The sequence below is a fragment of the Saccostrea cucullata genome, unplaced genomic scaffold (assembly GCF_032062105.1).
Source record: "Saccostrea cucullata isolate Sc308-1 unplaced genomic scaffold, CSIRO_AGI_Scuc_v1 ctg728, whole genome shotgun sequence".
Taxonomy (NCBI): Eukaryota; Metazoa; Mollusca; class Bivalvia; order Ostreida; family Ostreidae; genus Saccostrea; species Saccostrea cuccullata.
Genome location: NW_026918539.1, coordinates 123,095 through 135,987, shown reverse-complemented (window position 1 = coordinate 135,987; position 12,893 = coordinate 123,095). Strand labels below are relative to the sequence as shown.

Below are 12,893 nucleotides of genomic sequence, written 5' to 3'. Positions count from 1 at the left end.
ATTGACGTCACAAACGTGACGTTGATTTCAGTTTTTTTTATGAATTTTTACAGAAAAATATACATATTTCGTCGATATTTTGAGTAAAAGTCACCGAGCGCATGTGTGTTCAGGATCAATATTTTGATATAATGTGTAGCATGATAATATCAATGTAATATGTCAATATTGTTCCTGAACAAAATTGTGCTCTATAAATTTTAAAGCTAAAATTGTTGAAATGTTGACCATTTTGTCCTCTTTCTGAAAAAGGATATAAATCGGACTAGTTTGTTACGTCATAAAAACAAAAATTGTGAATACACTGCTTTGACACTATAATATTTTCTGTTGATTTATATTTTTAATACAATTTATTGAATTCAGCACATTTCAGGAAGTTTTAAGAATTTGCATTTTATGGGGGCAAATATATGCAATATACCGCATAAAATTATAGATCTTTCAATTAGCACTGTACAACAATATATTAAAGAAGTGGTGTAAATCAGATTCTGATGCTAAAAAATTCCTTGGAATTTTTGAAAAATTAAAAATAAAAAATATTTACCAAAATTATTCGGTAAACTTGTTATTCACCTCTATAAGAAGAAGGTATAGTTTCAATAAAAATTAGGCCCTATATTTTTCTAAAATATGAAAATGATATAAGAATCGAAATTCATTCTTTCCGAAACACAGGAATATTACCGGCAGTAAGAATCTACAAATCGTTTTTTCTCATTTTACCTCCTAAATGCTATTTGTGACTTCAATAACTTGATCATTTTTCCCATATTCTCTTAAAAAATTGCAGAAGACATCAATATTCAGTGGAATTTTCTTTCAGAAAAACATAATCTGCCACCGTCGCCCAGAAAGATTTTGAGATATGTGATTTTCCATAGCAGTTTATATAATTTAAGTTATAAAAATTAAAGTGGGCAACAGTGGCAGACACTATTTCCTGATGTAAAATAAGCACAAAAATGGGTCATTTTGAGGTTTTTCTGGATTAAACCTAGAAATGAATCAAATTAATGACGTCATATTTCCAGAAATGTCCTCCTTTATCCCATATTCATTAATAATATATCGTATCCATCTAGTCAACTATAATTATTAAAGCCAATTTCAAAACATTTGAAGAAAATTAAATTTTAAAGACACAATAAAGCTCAAGCGGTACCTTCTTCTTTTAAAGAGTGTAATCAGTAAAGGAATGCAAAATTTGAATAATTGTATATACTACATTGTATGTGTTAGTGCGTAAAAAAACGTACCAGTATTCATTGAAATTAAACTCTGTAACTCTTCGTTGGTGCTTTCCATTTTGCTTGGATCTATAACAAATTCTAATTTTTTAGTTTCTAAATTACAATATTAAAACAAACTGAAATTAAATTAAGAGTAGTTTTTATTGTTAAACACCCCCAACCCCCAAACCCCTTACCCCAACCCCCCGACTAAAAACATATACATGTAGTCAGCGCAGGTGTATTTTGAAAATCATTAACTTGTGAATTTTCTCTTTTTTTCTTTAAAAGTTGCAGAAGACATCAATTTTCAGTAGAATTTTATTTCAGAAAACACACTCTGCCACGGTAGCACAGAAAGATTTTGAGATAAGTGATTTTTCATAGCAGTTTACATAATATAAATTACAATATTAAAACAAACTGAAATTAAATTGAAAGTAGTTTTTATTGTTTAACACCCACCACCAACACCCCCACCACCCCCGAAAAAAAAACATATTCATGTAGTTAGCCTAGGTGTTATTTGAAAATCATTAACTTGTGTATTTTCCCGTTTTTTTTCATAAAAAGTTGCAGAAGACATCAATTTTCAGTGGAATTGTATTTCAGAAAACATACTCTGCCACCGTCGCCCAGAAAGATTTTGAGATAAGTGATTTTTCATAGCAGTTTACATAATATAAATTAAACAAAAATTAAAGTGGGCTACTGTGGCAGACACTATTTCCTAATTGAAAATAAGCACAGAAATAGGTCATTTTGAGGTTTTTCCTGAATGAACCAATTTAATGACGTCATATTTCCAGAAATGTTCTCCTTAATGTCATATTCATTAATGATATATCGTATCTACATGTATCTAGTCAACTATTATCAAAGTCAATTTCAAACATTTGAAGAAAATTGAATTATAAGGGCACAATAAACCTCAAACCGTATCTTCTTCTTTAAAAAGTGTAATCAGTAAAGAAATGTAAACTTTGAATAATTGCATACACTATGTGTTAGTGCATTAACAAATGTACCAGTATTCATTGAAATTAAATTCTGTGACTCTTCGTTGGTTCCTTCCATTTTGATTGGATCTATAAAGAATTCTAATTTTTAATTTTTATCATATTTCGAACTAGTTTTCTTTATAGTTGTAAACGTTTGTGATATATGTAGTTACAATGGTCCTAGTTATATAGTTTATTAACTGTTTCTCTTGTAGATTCTGTATATATAAAGGGCTTTAGCAAGTCAACAAACAGATAACAAGATATCAAGAGATGCCTAAATTACTATTTAAAGAGTGTTTGAAAATGCTGATTTGTTTTTACACTTTGTTAATTATGTTCAAACGTAAAAAAGCAATTAAGCAGTCAAGGTACAAATAACAGAATAATGATATGTCCTAGAGGATTACTTTTATATATCTGAAGAAATGGAATTGAATTAAGAAAGATTACCTTTGCTGCCTTTTTGTCTCCTTTTTACCAACAGGAATATCACTAAAACTACAGCCAAAATGACACTAACTACTCCTATAATTATTCCTGCTACAGACGCCGTGTGTAATGTTCTATTCTCAAAGGGTTTTTTAGGGTGTTGCCTAGAAAATAGGACAAAGTGTTACAGAAAGGTTTGAAAAATTACAATATCAAAACAAACGGAAATTAAATTTATAGTTGTTTTTTTTTTTTTTTAAACCCCCCCCCCCCCGAAAAAAAACATATAGTTAGGCCAAGTGTACTTTGAAAATCAAAGATTTCCCTTACCTATAATTGTTTGATTGCATATTCTTTAACGCCCCTCTTTCGAATTTTACACTCATATGTAGACGACCTTATATATGAAAGTGTATTTTGATTTGCTAATTTTATTCCAATATTGGGTATGTTAAAAATATGTATTTTATATTAAAAAATGAGAAGCACAGTTTTAAACGTGTATAAAATAAGAACCTGCTTTTTTAAATATTTTTTTTAATATTTTTTTTTAATAAATGTAAGTCTTATTTTACTCGGATCCTATAGGCTGTAACATTCTTTAAAATGCATAAAAATCCAAGCTGATAAAATGGACTTCGAAGTTTGTTATGTTCATACCTCAAAATGTTGGAAAAATTTGAAAAGTGCAGAAGATATGAAATGAAATTAGTGATTTGTCAATTTACATTCGAACTAAAGCTTTTCTTGTGTGAATGCTTTTACTCTCTCTCTCTCTCTCTCTCTCTCTCTCTCTCTCTCTCTCTCTCTCTCTCTCTCTCTCTCTCTCTCTCTCTCTCTCTCTCTCTCTCTCTCTCGTCAATGTTCGCTTACGTGATGTTGGGACATGTAGGTTCTGCAAAAAAGCACCTTTCCAAAGGATTTATTCTGTGACAATGTGGGACTGTAAAAACAATATACAAATGCACCATTTTTTTCATATCCATTATTTATAATCTATGCGACAGAAACAAATATCTCCATTGTTTTTCTTTTTATCTTTTATTAGTCAGTTCCCAGCAATACCCACTTACAACTAAAAGTTAACCCGTGTAGTTAGAATAAACAGCATCAAAACGACATAGAAAATGAAAAGGTATAAAATATGGCATTATAACAAATCTGTCAAAAGTTTAACTTCGTCTCAAATGTTTTTGATTTGTTGGGTATCTAGCTAGACCTTACTTTTATTTAAAAATAATTTGATGCAATTCTATATGCATATATAATGGAGAATAGCACTTCACATATCATCTTGAATCAGTCAGAAAATATAGCACCACATGGTACACATTTACAACAAATAAACTAATAATTATTAAAAAGAAAATGAAAAGTTAAAAGTATTTAACTCCCTAAATCCCCCCCCCGGCCAATATTTTCAAGAATTTCATTTTAATTTTTGAACATTAATTATCTATATTTTGAAATACATTGTATGGATTACAAACATATAAGCTAGTAGCTCTGTGAGTAAGGGTGTATATTAATCATTTGTTTAATAGTGATTAATTTGAAACTTACATCTGTACAGGTCTGAGAGAAAGAAATGGTTATCAGGGCATCCATCTGTGAAATTATGACAGTTTGTTTGATCCAAGTTCCCACTTTCATATACCTCTATACAATTTTCTATGGAGAAAAATACATAAAAAATGAATGCACATTTAGCATATTTCTAAATTTCGAAACTACATACATCGAGGTAAATACCTTTTTGATAAAATGGAACTGTTGACTTATAACAGAACTCCACCAGACTTGACCTCTGGTGATTGGGAACACAGACGTACTGAATCCGACCATTCTCATCCACACCACACCCCAGTCTGGTAGCCGAGGTCGTGTACTCTGTCTTGTTACCGGGACAGGAGTCCACAGTGTAACCAAATAAACCAAACGTCTTTGCCATTGCTCTTAAATAAAAATTCTATTGAAGATTAAAGGAAGTATTTATTGTTAGGTCAATATTTCTCTGAAAAAAATATGAACTACTTGTCTCTTGTTATAAGAATGCTCAAAATAGATTCCATGAAATTGGATTAAAGGCTTTTAGAAAGCTGATGGTTTCAATTAACAAATTCAGAAATGAATATATCAAGAGTCATTTTACACAAGACACTTTGCATGAAGGAGGGGTATTAAGCTCCCTTTTTTTTAAAAAAAAAAATGGTACACCAAAATAGTTCAGGTTATGTATTTTTATACCCTTTATCTTTTTTTCTTACATACTCTACAATACCTCATTCTTTAAACACCCTTTTTATCTCTTAATCTAATGTTTAAAAACTTTTATACATCACTGCATCCATAATATGAATTCATACACTTTATACCCGAGTCAACCAAGTACATAATGGCCTATATAGTTTGACATAGTATTGGGTTGTATTCTACCTAAGAAAACAGACTGTAATATTTTCAGTACTCTTCATTTAAAGAGAAAGAGACGTAATTTAAGAAGGCAATGTAACTTAATAATTGCTAAATTTTGTTATTTAGCTTTAAAATCTGCTCATCACACAAGGTAATAAATTTGAGATCTTCTGAGGACAATACTGCATTCTTTACTCCCCATACTGAGGAAGGAAAGAAGGGTATCAAATGTTGTAACCTTGTGAAAATATATGACTTTTAGAAGATTCTATTATGAATGATCATCCCTACCATCTAATAGTTGTAAATTTATTTGTAGCGAGAAGAAAAATGAAAAAATACTAAATGGAATTTGTCGAATTAGAATATATGAAGAATAAGATTTTGTCGAAAATAGTATTTCAAAAAAATTAAAGAATTGATATGGAATAAAAATAGATAAAAATGATCATTGCTTCTATTTTAACTATTTTAATGTAGAGGGAGGAAAAAAACGCACAGTTATCGAATTCATGACTGTAAACAAGTACAAATAGGTTGCGAGGGCAGACAGAAAACTAAAGAAATTAATTGTTTTGGTTCAGGTGCCTATGAGAAGTAAGGATTCCCTGCTTACTGGTCACTTCCGCCGTGTACCTATTGTGGTATTGATCAGGTATCCCAATTATTTCGTAAATAAACTCGGTAAAAAAAGCGGAATAATGTCATTTATATCAAACAATTAAGTAAAAATAATGTCCAGTGATAGGTTATATTTGCACACATGGTCATAGAATCTATTTAGTTTTGAATAAAGTAATCTAACAAATCCAAATAATCCCGATGGAAAAATATGGGAATCGTGACATCAGTAGTTTCCATATAGTTTCCATTTTATGGAAACCACATAGTGGTTTCCACATAGATTCCCGACACGGAAACAATAAACCTGTGGTTCCCCGTAAGTTTCCCAAGATAGGAAACCATGGAAACATACACCGGTGGTTTCCACATAGATTCCCGACATGGAAACAATCAACCTGTGGTTTCCCGTAAGTTTCCTAAGATAGGAAACCATGGAAACATGCCCCGGTGGTTTCCACGTAGATTCCCGACATGGAAACAATCAACCTGTGGTTTCCCGTAAGTTTCCCAAGATAGGAAACCATGTAAACATGCCTCGGTGGTTTCCAAACAGATTCCCGACATGGAAGCCACCAATGTGTAGTTTTCCCCATGTTTCCCAGGCAGGGAAACTTTGAAAGTATATCTCAATACTAACCACCTACCTTTTATTTTACAAAAAGTAAAATATTTAATTATGTTACCATATTTTTACCAATTATAGAAATATTTCAAACGTGTTTACATGCTGTATCAAAATAATTAACTTCAAACAGTTAAAATAACTAGATGTGTATTTCTGTGTGATTAATTTAATATTTCAGCACCGAGAATGCAATTCAATTTTAATTTAACTTATTGAACTGAATTTTATTTAATTTAATTTTTAATTTGATTTATCACATAAGTTATGGTAAACTCGTATAGAATGCGTGAAGTGGAATAGAAAAAAGTAAGTGCATGCAGTTATGTAGAAATCAATCATTTCCGTTCCCACTTTCTTGAAGCTGTCTATGATGAATGTTTCTTTGAAAAAATGGAAGAGCTAAGGAAGGGTACATTTAATGAAATTATTTACAGAAAAGGTTTAATTAAAATATCGATTAAAAAGTAAATAAAGAAATGTGTCAAGTTACGATTACTGATTAAGGACAGGTGAGACGTCACTCAATAAAATAATTAATTTTTTCCCAATATTTTGCAATTGACATTGAAGAATTATTTTTACATAATTACATGTTTTCACAAGACATCACCAGGCATTTGTGTTATATACCAGAGGTTGGCATTTCTTATATACCGGGGTAATCCGTCAGGAAAAAAAATACTTCAGTTGGTTTGTCAAAATTACTTTTTTAGTGTTTGAAGTTTTTAAATACATATGTACAAGTTTAGAAAGTTATAAAAATTTTGTTTTAATATGAATTAATATATTAATATAAACTGGTCAGATAAGAATCATTCATCGAATTGACTGGGGGTTGAGTATTAGCATACTAGTATTTTACATAAGAATGATTCATCGAATTGGCTGGGGGTTGAGTATTAGCATACTAGTATTTTACTATTTATAGTGAATAATGTTTTTTTTAAATATATTAAATTATCATTTTTATTATTGGGGGTGGGTGCTTTTCATTTTTTCCTTGAGAAGCCACCCCCCCCCCAAAAAAACGCTTTTAAAAAGTCACTATGGTCGCCCTGTGTAATTAGGGACACCTGTCATCACGTGCCATTCCAGGTGGAGACACGTGCCGCGAAGACACCTGTCACTGTGTATTTTTTGTATATTCTATGTGAATTGAGACGGTTTTGTACCTAAAGGGAACAATAGGCTGTTGTCGAGCATGTACACACACAGTCTCCGTCCGAAAATTCTTTTGAATTAAGATGATGATTCGTGTTTCTTTTATCATTTAAAAAATTGTATATTCCATAAATAAAGTTATACAAGAGAACATATTTATAAAATAACCTTCATTTAAGAAGTTCAATGAAAGAACAAACTATTTAGAATTTTTATTTCAATTTTCATTACTGATTTAAAATAAAACTATCCTCTTTAGAAATTAAATAATTTTCTATAGGTATTGAAAAGATCTTAATTCTCGTCGTGTATAATTATATTAAATCAGAATGACGTTAATAGATCAATGTGAAATCAAAACTGTATTTAATATTGTTGATGAGTTTTTGTGTGAAATCTGTAATCTAACGTACTAGAAAGACATTTATTAGATAAATGTTTATAATATAATTCATCACATAACTTTTTCTATATCCTTTTTTTTGTTTAAATATGTACGCATATCCCCGTGTAGTAAACGCCTGCACTTTTCGCATGAAATTACAATGTAGGGTCCTAAATGCACATACATTATATTTAACAAATTTAAAATTTTCAGCCATTTTTTTTTCTCCAAAGGCCATTGCTTTAGATAAAGGAAAGTCTATAATATTTTGCATGATTTTGTTTTCCTTAAGAACAATGGCTTTTAAAGTAGTACATGCTAAGGCAATCTATTAAAAGAATTAATTGTTTAATTAATTCATTGTATAATTGTCACAATTGTATTTTTGTTCAGTTTTTGTTTATTTCATTCTATAAAGGTATGAAGTTTTTCAATACTTCAACAAACATTTCTTTTTCTATGTTGTACACTACTTTATTTTTATTTGCCGACATGCTACTCTTTTAAAAAAAAAACTTGGGTGACTAAATAAACTCGATCTTCAGGCCTGTAGGAAAGTAATTCCCGTTAGAGTAATAAACTAACCGGGGTTTTATTCTTACTAACATACCTTACCATATTTCTTAACGAAAAAAAAAACATTAAAGAAACACAGGGCGGGACCAGCTAAAGCTGTATGCATAAGTACAGTCCTGCACATCAACGAGTATAGAAGACTTTCGACATAATCTTTTCCATGACTACTCCTATACCAATCACGACTAAATTACTGAATTAAAATACTGTTATATTTTCCTGCCTTTGATAAGATGTTAGTTTTGTTCCACCTAGAGATATAACTCTCCTAAGAAAAAGGTTTTCAACATTCTGATTCATTTATCAATTTTGCGTGTTAAAATGATGTGGGAATTTTTTAAAAGCTTTTTTTACGTGTTAAAATGATGTGGGATTTTTTTTTAGCTTAAGGCCAATGAGTTTAAAGTACAATGTACATTTGGCAATTAGAGAAAAGTCTAGCAGGTCCAACAGTAATATTGATAGCAGGCGCAAAATCTAATTAAACCCCGAAAAGGAGGGAGTTCAATTAGTAATTTAACCCCCCCCCCCCAAAAAAAAACCCAACAATTTATTAGCAATGAATTATTAATCACCGAACTTTTCAATCATCACTATTGAAAAAAAAATTGTTCTTAATAATCATATTATAATTGTAGCTCATTGTCATGCCTTTTAGGATTCCTGTGGAAAGTTCACAATAAAAAAAAAATGAGCTATAAAAGAATTTTTTAAAGTTTTTTTACGTGTTAAAATGATGTGGGATTTTTTCTTTTTAGCTTAAAGCCAATGAGTTTAAAGTACAATGTACATATAGCAATTAGAGAAAAGTCTAGCAGGTCCACCAGTAATATTGATAGCAGGCGCAAAATTTAATTAAACCCCGAAAAGCGAAAAGGAGGGAGTTCAATTAGTAATTTACCCCACCCCCCAAAAAAATTATTAGCAATGAATTATTTATCACAAAGCTTTTCAATCATCACTATTGAAATAAAAAAAATTGTTCTTGATAATCATATAATTGTAGCTCATTTTCATGCCTTCGACACGATATATCCTGGTGAGCTTGAGATAAAAGATACCACAGAGTCCGACACTTCTGCTTCATACTTGGATATTTAACTTGAAAAAGACACTAATGGTAATCTAACAACAAAGCTATATGATAAACGTGATGACTTTATTAGGCAACTAGAATAAAAAATTTTATTAAAATTTGAAATGCATTTGTTTATAAAGCAAAATGTAATATGAATTCAACGTGATTTCAACCAAATATCAACGTTTGTACATCCGAAAAATTTCAACCAAATATCCACCTAATTCCAACCAATGTTCACTTTTGTTCAATGTTGATATTTGACGTTGAAACAACGTTGAAGCTTCAACGTTGCCTCAACTTTCATTTGCAACCAAAATTCAACCATAAATCAACCAAAAATTCAACCCATTTTCAACGTTTATTCAACGTTGAAGATTGACGTTGAAACAACATTATGTCTCAACGTTGCCCCAACTTTCATATGCAACCAAAATTCAACGTTGATTACACGTTGAAGTGCAACGTTGATTCAACGTTGAATCAACGTTGAAATGCCTGCTGGGAATTTTCTCTTTTTCCGGAGCGTGTTTATCTAAAATTTTTCTGAGTTCTGAATTGTAAAACTTTGATGTATCTTCTAAATTTTCATATTTGGTGGCACTTTCGTTGAATTGCGTTTCATCTATGTCCTTTAGTTTTCTAACTATTTCTAACCCTTGTTACCTTAGGCTGAGGAAGAGATATATATGCATGAATGAAACAGTGGTCACTTATCTGAAAATTTGCACTCGGTTCGCACAACACCATTTTATCGTTATTTCGGATCATGATCAGATCAAGAATGTTTCCAGATCGATGCGTTTGGTAGTTGACAAGTTGCACTAAACCCATGTCATTGCACATTTCATTTAAAGCGATCGTGCATAAGTCATTACTTGTATTATAATGAATGTTAAAGTCTCAAGTCCTGTAATTATAACCGTATGATGGGTTGACAATATTTCTTCAAGAAAGGGTGTAAATTCGTCAAAGAATTTCTCCGTAGACACTGGATTAGATTTCGAGTATGGGGGACGATATACAACCTAAATGTGTATAGTCGTGGAATTAAAAGCTAGTTCAAACAAAGAGGGTTTGAATGAATGTTTTTGACAAGAGTCAGTTACTTTGATTTGAAGTGTGTCTTTAAATAGAATTCCAGTTCCGCCACCAGATCGGGATTTTCGGAGTACATCAATAAAAGTATATCCAGTTATATTTAGATCGGATCTCACAATTTTGTGTTTCGGATTACTGTCGTTTGAGGGGGATGTACAAGCCATATTGGATCTAGTGTGGTGTAAACTAAGAAATACCAAGAATGCGCTTGATACTCTTCTAAAGTAGCCCAAAGTTACTCAAAGTGCTAATGCACTAATTACCTACTGTTAGAGACCAAAATCAGTAAACAGTTAAGTTTATTTTGTCTTAATTAGAAGAAAATTAATCATGTTAGAACTGCGCAGCTATAGCATTCACGGGATGAAAAATGCATTGAAAATGGAGTTAGTTTGCTTCATTGATAATATGGCTACAACCATTTGTTTGGTTTTTTTTTTCTTGTCATTATCCATAATTCTTGAAAATTTGATTTTTTATATGGGTGTCTTGCTGAGGCCATGATTTATTTTGGTCCGCCATTCCTCTGCCACACAGAGTTTGAATAACAATGATTTTAGAATAAATATGACCATAATAACATCAAGACAAGAAATTACTAAGTAATTATCATTAGGTTACATGTATATTACTTACTACTTTTATTGTTGCATTGCATCGTCTGATTAATGAAAACATGCGATTTTAACCTCACTCCAGCAAATCGGGAAAAACTGTTCTGTTTTCAACTCGAAATTCCTTGTTAATATTGTTCCACTAAGCACATGGTTGGCATGTGCATATATCTTCTGTGGATAAATCCGTTGATTACCATGAGTATATTTAATTTTTATGCAACAAGTCTTGATAATTTGTTGGTTTCTTTAAAACTGAAGAAAAAAAGAGAAAATTGTCCTAAACATATGTGTTTTCGGTGGGTCTTTTTTCTGTGGTGATAGAAGTTATTTTCAAATGGGGCACTGCAAGGAGGATGCTCAGCATTTAATTTGAAAATGTTAAACAATATGCAGTGCATGAAAAATAAATTGTAATTACATGTCTTACATTCGAAAAGTTGGTACATATGTCTATTTTGTTTAGAAGTTAGATAGAAAAAAATAGGCAGTTATAGGATATCCTTCAGGCACCTCACATAAATAGCTAGAATGTTTGCAATGACCCGCACATTGTATGGAGTAATGTTTGGACACAAAAACGCATCATGTCTCATTATGTTGACAACGTTGTTAGCTCTCGCTCATTGAACATATACGAAGCTTGAAAAAATATAATGAGTTGGTTCTATGAAATTTAGAAGCGAGCACAATGTTTGCAAAGAAAGGTCTATTGCATATATGCTATGTCTATCGTCGCAAAAAAGTGAGTGCTAACCCCCCCCCCCAACCCCTCCCCCGAAAATCCTATGTTTGTTTTTCAAAATAGTGTCAAAGATTTAAAAAAAATTGCATTACTAAGTATGTGATGGAACATGTACTAGCCTTATAATACCACTTGTTATAAAAATATTTGGTTGCCCTCTCTCACGATCTACTGCCTAGAAATGGCTCGACTCATTTTTTTTAACATTCCATTACACGATATTTTTTTCTTTTTCTTCCGTCAACAATTCTGTTTAAATTTTAAAGATTTTTTTCTCACCTATAAATACGGACCCAATTATTTTTCCCTGAGTTGGGAGGACCACCAAACATTATTTTAAAGATGTTTATAGGTTGATTTTTTTCTCTTTACTTTGTACAATTGAAATTTTGAAAATATGGGCAAATAGAAAAAAAATATTCATTAAATCTCCTAACCCACTCTGAATGATTTCATGCCTTTTCAACTGTTGCTCCTTTGTGATGAAAATTATAGATGCATGTTTATTTGACACAGTATACGAGAGGTGAAAATTAAACATTCAATATCTTAGGTATTTGATATTTATATTATTGTTGAAATGTTCAAGTATTTTTCAAAGTGTAAAATTTTTATTGAAGGTCTTTGATAGCATATTGCTTTATTAAGAACACATCACTTTTCAAAGTTGCTTTCACCGGGCAACATATTTAACCATCTGCCTTCCTTCACTAAAATGAACAAATTCTTATACGCTACTTCAAAGGCATTTCAAAGATATAAATGTGACACGAGTTCCACTGAGACAACCATTTTTCATCAAAAGTACCTGAATAATGACGTCATTTTCAGATTGTGACATCACAAACAAGGATCAAAACTTCAGCATATGCTATTTATAGAACTTGTGTTTGGCTATCTA

At 31.1% G+C, this 12,893-nt stretch overlaps 1 protein-coding gene across 1 annotated transcript; it reads right to left on the bottom strand.

Annotated features, from left to right (window-relative positions):
• Positions 1-1,227: 1,227 nt before the first annotated feature.
• Positions 1,228-4,619, bottom strand: LOC134267584 (uncharacterized). Its single transcript, XM_062749792.1, has 6 exons — positions 4,421-4,619; positions 4,232-4,339; positions 3,542-3,611; positions 2,690-2,832; positions 2,264-2,323; positions 1,228-1,322 (listed from the first exon to the last, which is right to left on the bottom strand). Exons 1-6 carry the CDS (start codon positions 4,617-4,619, stop codon positions 1,228-1,230), a joined length of 675 nt encoding a protein of 224 aa, XP_062605776.1.
• Positions 4,620-12,893: the final 8,274 nt, after the last annotated feature.

Coding starts and splice junctions, on each gene's coding strand:
- LOC134267584 (XM_062749792.1), bottom strand. CDS start 4,619: ATGGCAAAGACGTTTGGTTTATTTGGTTACACTGTGGACTCCTGTCCC. Junction 2,324..2,689: donor GAGACAAAAAGGCAGCAAAG/GTAATCTTTCTT, acceptor AATTCTTTATAG/ATCCAATCAAAATGGAAGGA. Junction 1,323..2,263: donor TTTAATTTCAATGAATACTG/GTACATTTGTTA, acceptor AATTTGTTATAG/ATCCAAGCAAAATGGAAAGC.